Below are 7021 nucleotides of genomic sequence, written 5' to 3'. Positions count from 1 at the left end.
TCGCCTTCCCACCCCAGGGTGGTCACTGGCAGAGGCTTGAGCATCACAGGGTGGCAGAGGGCTGCAAGGGAGGAGGGGACAGAGGCAGAGGCAGCTTCCCTGTGCCCACTGTGCACAAGGAAGGAAGGAAGGAAGGAGAGGACCATTTCGGACAGGAGCAACCTACCATCCTCGTTCACCAGTCACTAACCAAGGGAGGAGGGGAGGCAAAGTCCAGCTCTTGGGTTTTTTGCTTCTGGTGCCGTGGGTCATGGCCCGTGGCAGGGGTCAGCGCCCGGGGCTGCAGCGCAGGGCAGGGGGAGCGTGAGGGACGCGCCGGCAGCAGCAGGTGGTGGCACCAAGGAAACCCTTTTTGCCTTGTGGAAGTGCCTTTAGGAAACAGGTTAACGCTGAAGGTCACCTTGGTGAGGTGGGAGCTGTCGCTTGGTCTCCGTCTGGGAGGGTGGGAAGGGTTTGCCCCTCGGTGGGGAGGAGGAAGGGGTCCTTAGGACAAGTCTTCCACCGGCAGCTCCTCCTCCAGGTCCCTGTCGTCAGGGATCGTCACATTCTGGTTGGTGGTGGCCATCAGGGAGACAGGTCTGCTGTCGTCCTCTGCTTCGGCTGGCTCCTCCTTCACGTGCACTGGGTGGCTGTAGGGAGAGAAGCCTTCAGCCTGGGGCAGCTGGTCCCACCGGCCACAACCCCATGAAGCCCTTGCTCCAACTCTCTCCTCACCCAGGTGATGGGAGGCCACGAGCAGCTCCCAGTGCCTGCAGTGCCACCACCCCTGAGCTCCAGCAGCCCAACACCACCTCCCAGCACCCCTCACACCCTCTGCCCAGGCAGGCTGACCTGTACTGCTGCGGGGACAGGCGTGGGCTGCTGCTGCCGTTGCTGTTGACCTGCTCCACGGTGCTGCTGACGTCGTCGTGGCCCACGTGCAGCATGCCGCTGGCAGCGCTGGTGTTGATCATGGTAGGGCTGTTGAGCAGGGGGAAACTGCTCTCTGCCAGCGCAGCCTGCAACAGAAAGCAGCAGCTGGAGGCACGGAGGATGCCAGAGCACGGTGGAAGGCCTGGACTGTGAAGCAGGGAAGGATCAGTGCCCCAGCGGCTCTGCCAGGGATGGGGCTTGGGTCCTTACCTGGTAACTTGCATTAAGTGCTCCGTAACTGAGTCCTGAAATCATGTTTTTGACTAAAGTTGGACTCCTGCAGGAAGAGAGAAAGCAGAGCCACGCTCAGCTGAGTGCTGCTGGCCCTTGCGCAGGGGGGCTGGCAGCAGAGGTGGGTGGGTGTGGGCTGGGGGCACCCACCCTGTCATCTTTGGTGGCCTTCTCTTTTGGTACTCGTGCTCGTCCACGGTCCAGACGGCTCCCTTGACATTCTCCACACGCACGAAGCACTTGTGCAGGCTCAGGTTGTGGCGGACGGCGTTCTGTGGGCACAGCAGGGGCAGGCTCAGCACCACGGCCCTCACCTTGCTGCCCAGACCCCTTCTTCTTCCTCCCCATCCTCCTCCTCACCCAAGGCTCTGGGCTGTCCTGGTCACGTTTGGTTTGTCTCTACAGCCAAACACTCTGCAAAGCCAGGTGGGGATGCTGCACACTCTCACCCACTCCATCAGCAACAGGGGAGGGTTAGGAGTTGAGCCCCCAGACCACACGTGAGACATGACCCTGCTCCAGGTGCTGAGGATGATGGGGACAGCGTGGGACAAGTGACACCAGCATGGACCTGGGAGCAGAGCTGCCCTCTTGGCTGCAGCTGACTGGGTGCTGCTGATCTTTTCCTTTCCTTTTGTTCCCTTTTCCCCCCACCCTCCCTTTTCGGTCCTTTCCCTCTCTTTCTTCTTTACATCTCCCATCTTTACATTTCTAAATGTAAAATAAAGAGACACACACGTAGGCAGACAGCGCAGCCCCGAGAGGGACCAGCTCCCTTTTCCCCTTCCAACTCCCTGCCATTTGCTACTGCCCCTATTTCATTACCAATTTTAATTTGCCTCTAATTAAATCCTGTGTATTTTTCCGACTCACTTGCTAATCCATGAGGGAGGCAGGAGGCTGGAGTGGAATCTCTCCGAGCTATAATTACAAAGGGCCTAATCACGCCGGGGCTCTGCCTTTGAATAAATTTCCTTGCATTAAGGTTCTCAGATTCTCTGCCTTGCAAATGAGAATGACCCCAATTTCAGGAAGCTGGCCTCAGAGGTTTTTTTTTATTATTATATATATATATATATATTTATTTTTTTATTTCCAGTCCTGATTCGTGATGAGAGACTAATTCGTTACGCTGAAACATTAACGGCAATTGGAAAGGTCGAGCGGGGGCTGGATAAACAAAGGAGCTGCCCAGCACAACAAGGCTAAGGGACACACGAGGACTGGACCCCCCCCCCCTGCACTGGAAAGGCTTAGAGAGTCCCCAGAAGCTTCATCACATCACCTCTGTTTCTTTCTAATGGAAGGACAAAGCCAAGCAGAGAAGGGCTACTGCCGGCATCATCCTTCTGTTCTTCCACCCATCCATCCATCCATCCATCCACCTTCATCCATCCAACCTTCTATCCATCCATTTCCATTCATCCATCCATCCACCTTCATCCATCCAACCTTCTATCCATCCATCTCCATTCATCCATCCATCCACCTTCATCCATCCAACCTTCTATCCATCCATCTCCATTCATCCATCCATCCATCTACCTTCATCTATCCAACCTTCCATCCATCCACCTGCATTCATCCATTCATCCATCTTCATTCATCCATCCAATCTTCCATCCATCCATCTACCTTCATCCATCCATGCTTCCAACCTTCCATTCATCCATCGATCCATCCATCAATCCATCCATCCATCCATCCATCCATCCATCCATCCATCCATCCTTCCAACCTTCCTTCCAACCTTTCATCCATCCTTCCATCATAGGATCATAGAATGGTTTGGGCTGGAAGGGACCTCCAAAGCTCATCCAAGTCCAATCCCGCTGCAGTCCACAGGGACATCCTCCACCAGATCAGGTTGTCCAGAGCCTTGTCAAGCCTGATCTTGAACATCTCCAAGGATGAGGCCTCAACTACCTCCCTGGGCAACCTGTTCCATCCACCCTTCCATCCATCCCTCCATCCATCCTCTGCCCACCCCAGCATCCCTGGCTGTGCCATCATTCCTGGTGCTGCCATGGTGGCCCTGTGACAGCCAGCTTGGGCAGTGTCAAGTTGTGATAGGAAACTTTGCAAGGAGCTCCCTGGCTCCAAGGAGCTGGTTCCTGGGAAGGACATTCAGGCACAGGTGGTGCTACTAGATGTTTGGTTTTTTAGAAGAGGGGGAGACCTAGGGGCTGCACCAGTGTTTAAGACTAGGCTGGATGAAACCTGGGCTAGTGGGAGGTGTCCCTGGAAGGACTTTCAGGTCCCTTCCAACTCAAGCCTTTCACCAACTCCAGGTCAGCAGCCAGCCTGGCTCCTCAGGTGGTGCTTGGTGGGTGCAGAGCCAGGTCCCAGGGTGCCAGTCCAGTGCCATCATCACTTGTACCCAGAGGGATGTGCTCCATCTGGGACATGCCCTGACCATGGAGTTAAAGCTTCAACCTTGTGCTGGCATCACCCAGAGAGAAGGGGTCTGGCTGTGCTCAGCACCATGCAGATATTCCAGGGAGCTGGAAATCCACAGGGGACTCCAGGCACTGCTGTGCTCCAGGGCCAGGAGGCAGCAGGGTGAGCCCCTGGCCCCTGCTCTGTGCTTACACCAGCTCTGAACACCCAGCTGCCTGCCCACAGCCTGGGGTCTGATGTGCAGCTGGGGCTGGGTCCTGCTGCTGCCCTTGAACCCCTGTCCCTTGGCAAGCAAACACAGGAACTCCTCCCCGCATCGGGGCCGGATCCTGCCCCACGCTCCCCTTCCTCCTTCCTGTGCAGGCAGGGGACTCCTCATCCAAACAAAGCCTTGATTAAAGGCAAGAAGCGTGGCAAAGCTGAAACCTTTCCTGCCATGGAGATGCAGCCCCAGCCCAGCAGTGCCCACGGTGCCCCTGTGACCCTCCCTGCTCCAGACAATGTGTTTGCAAAGGCAGCAGACGAGAGAAAATCAACACTGGCAGAGGGCAGGATGCAGCTCTGTAGCACTGCAGCCTGGGATGCTCCGTTCCCAGTGCTGGGTACCAGGCAGGGTGCTGCCCCCAGGACACAGAGGAGGTGCCAGGTGAGCTCCCCCAGCATGAGAATCCTCTTGCCTGATGCCTAGGGGGGGTCCCTGCCTCATCCTAAAGTGGCTTTTGTATTCCAGCAGTGTTTGCTCAGAGCCAGACTTGGCTGCTCTGTTTGCTTCTCATCTTTGTCTTTTCTAATGATGTTTGCTTTACACCCCCAGCCTCACTCCCTGTGCTGTGCTGGGCATCTCTTCATGGGCCCCCACACCCTACACCATGGCTCTGCCCCACCATGGGGCTGGGATAACCCTACCTTGGCACCCCTGCCCCATGCCAGGGGGAAGCTACAGCAGGGAGAGGAGGGAGAAGCTGCTGCAGGAGCTGTGGCTTTCCAAGGAGGGAAACACATTATTGTTTCCTGTGCATCCCCCTAGCCTTGCACACCAAAAGTTGTGATGGGAATCACCCTTCTCTCCCCAGCTCTTTTTAATCTCTTTTGGTGGTGGAACAGGAAAAAATAAAGAGCAGCAACAAGGGAGCCAGAAGGGCTGGGGGCTGCCCCTCTGAGACATCAGCTCTGCCCCTGGGTAACAGAGGGGTGTGGGAGCCACACACTGAAAAAAAAAAAAAATCAGAGTATTTGTTCCTTTCAGCTAGGAAAAAGGCCAGAAAAAGGCATTTTCACCTGCCAGGATCTGATTCCACAGACTGGCAAACTGAGACATGGAGCAGGGAAAGGGCTGCCCTGGAGGGCCCCAGTGAGGCAGTCATAGAATCACAGATTCCCAGATTGCATTGGGTTGCAAGGGACCCTCCAAGGGCATCTTGTCCAACCCCCTGCAGTCAGCAGGGACACCTCCAGCTACTGCAGCTTGCTCTGGGCCACAGCAAGTTTGACCTTGAATGTCTCCAAGGATGAGGCCTCCCATGTCCTGGAAGCAGCGATGGCCATGCTGGGCTCCCCATCCCTTCCCTATCCTCTGCAAGTGCCTTGGCAGGGCACTGGAGGTGCCAGTACCGCTGCTAGTGCTGGTCTCAGCGCTGCTGCCAGCTTGCAGTGCTGCTGGGAGCCATCAGGGGCACTCCAGACTGTCGCAGGGCCACGGCCAGCTCCAAAAGCAGGGCTCAAGCACCTCTGACCACTCCTGTCCTCTTCTGTCCCACTGCCACCAGCCTGTAGAGATGCCCAGGATGAGCCAGGAGCCACCTGGAGAACTTTGGAGCCAAACTGCTCTTTATTCACCCAAAGTTTGCTACGGTGAAGCAAAGATCTGCTGGGAGGAGCTCCTGACCTGCAGCAGAAGACAGGGGGGCCCTGGGCTCCAGAATAACCCAGTTCTCCCTAACCCTTTCAAAGTGCCCCGGGTTTATTCTCAGTTTAGGGTGTTTCAAGTGTTCCAGGGTTCTCCAATGTCACTTTCCCTCTGCCACTTCACTTCTCCCTGCCCCAAGCAGCAGGAAGCTGAGTCTCGAGTAAAGACAAGCAGTGGGAAACAAGAAACAAATCTTCTCTGGGGCAGTAACTGCTCCCCAGAACCACCTCAGCTCCTCTGAGTTCTCCATTTCTAAACAACCAAGGGGGGAGCAGCTCCAGCACCCACAGCACTGTCCCGAAATTCACAGCCACTAGCCCAGCCTCCTGGCAAGCAGCTCTGTGGTGCCCAAAGCTTCCAACACCTGCCCCAAAAGCTCCATGCTGGGGGAGCTGAGTGGCACAGGCACCCACTTGGAGACTTGCAGCAGGGCTGATGGTGCCTCCCAGCCACCACCACTCCCCTTCCAGCCCCACAGAGCAGCAGCAGCATCCTTGGCCACCACTGAGACCCAGCCACCACATCTCACAGCCTCACAATGAGCCACCAGCCCCCAGGTTATCATTAACCTTCTTTGCTGTTTCGAGTGTCTCACTCTTTCCTCTGCCCTTCTGCTGGCGCTGCTCCAGCCCCAGCCCCACAGAAAGCCCCAGGTTTGTACAGCAGCATATCCTACTGCATGGCTGATGTGTCCCCAGGGCCCAGAGGATGCATTTGGGGAGGGGAAAAAAAACGTGGGATTTATCCACAAAATCATTTCCTGCAACATCTGGGAGCTGTGCAATGAGCTGGGCCTTTAGCACAGGTGCTGGAGCATCTCCTGCAGCTGGCAGTGCTGGGTGGGATGGGGGGGGGTGCCAAGGGGGATGGGGTGAGCCCCATGGCAGCCAGCAGGGCTGTCCTCACCTTCCAGGTGGCTGTGTTCCTCCGGAAGTAGGCAAACATCCGCGTGAACCAGTTATAGATCTCGTTCAACGTTAGCTGCCTGTCAGGGGTCTCCAGGATGGCCTGAGGAACCAGAGAGGGGACAAGAGTGTCACTCCTGATGGTCTGGGGAAGGACTGCTTAGAAGGGGTTGTAGCAACAGGAAGAGGGGCAGTGGTTTGAAACTAGAGCAGGGGAGATTTAGGTTGGATTTTATTAGGAAGTTCTGCACAGTAAGAGTGGTGAAATACTGGACCAGGGTGCCCAGAGATGTGGTTGGGGGCCCCTGGAGACACTCAAGGTCAAATCTGATGTGGCCCTGAGCAGCCTGCTCTAGCTGGAGGTGTCCCTGCTGCCTGCAGGGGGGTTGGACAAGATGACCTTTGGAGGGTCCCTTCCAAGCCGATGCATCCTGTTGATTCTGTGGTTTGATACCCACAGGAGGTAGAAATGGGGGCTCAGCAAACATGGGGGCTCCTCCAGGACTGAGAAAATGGGGGGGGAGAGCATGGCTTAGCCCAAGGCACCCCAGGAGCAGGTCCCAGGTGGCACTCACCTGCCGGATGAGCGAGGCGTACGTGAAGGGTGGCCGCACGTCGGCGTTCTTGTAGAACTCATGGTTCTGTGCCAGCTCTGCAGGGGGAACAG

At 56.4% G+C, this 7021-nt stretch overlaps 1 protein-coding gene across 5 annotated transcripts in view; it reads right to left on the bottom strand.

The window, feature by feature from the left end:
- Positions 1 to 484: 484 nt before the first annotated feature.
- Positions 485 to 7021, bottom strand: part of FOXP4 (forkhead box P4) — a 39422-nt gene continuing 32885 nt past the window's right edge. For all 5 annotated transcript variants that reach the window (XM_054395922.1, XM_054395920.1, XM_054395921.1 and 2 more), the window contains 6 exons: positions 6930 to 7006; positions 6356 to 6457; positions 1294 to 1415; positions 1123 to 1189; positions 832 to 998; positions 485 to 629 (listed from right to left, as the gene is read on the bottom strand). In XM_054395922.1, coding sequence (XP_054251897.1) covers positions 485 to 629; positions 832 to 998; positions 1123 to 1189; positions 1294 to 1415; positions 6356 to 6457; positions 6930 to 7006 — 680 coding nt within the window. The remainder of the gene's footprint in view (positions 630 to 831; positions 999 to 1122; positions 1190 to 1293; positions 1416 to 6355; positions 6458 to 6929; positions 7007 to 7021) is intronic.

This window comes from Indicator indicator, chromosome 35 (assembly GCF_027791375.1).
Source record: "Indicator indicator isolate 239-I01 chromosome 35, UM_Iind_1.1, whole genome shotgun sequence".
In the NCBI taxonomy this organism is placed as follows: domain Eukaryota; kingdom Metazoa; phylum Chordata; class Aves; order Piciformes; family Indicatoridae; genus Indicator; species Indicator indicator.
The sequence above is the reverse complement of the archived record's forward strand: the minus strand, read 5'-3'. Positions and strand labels throughout refer to the sequence as shown.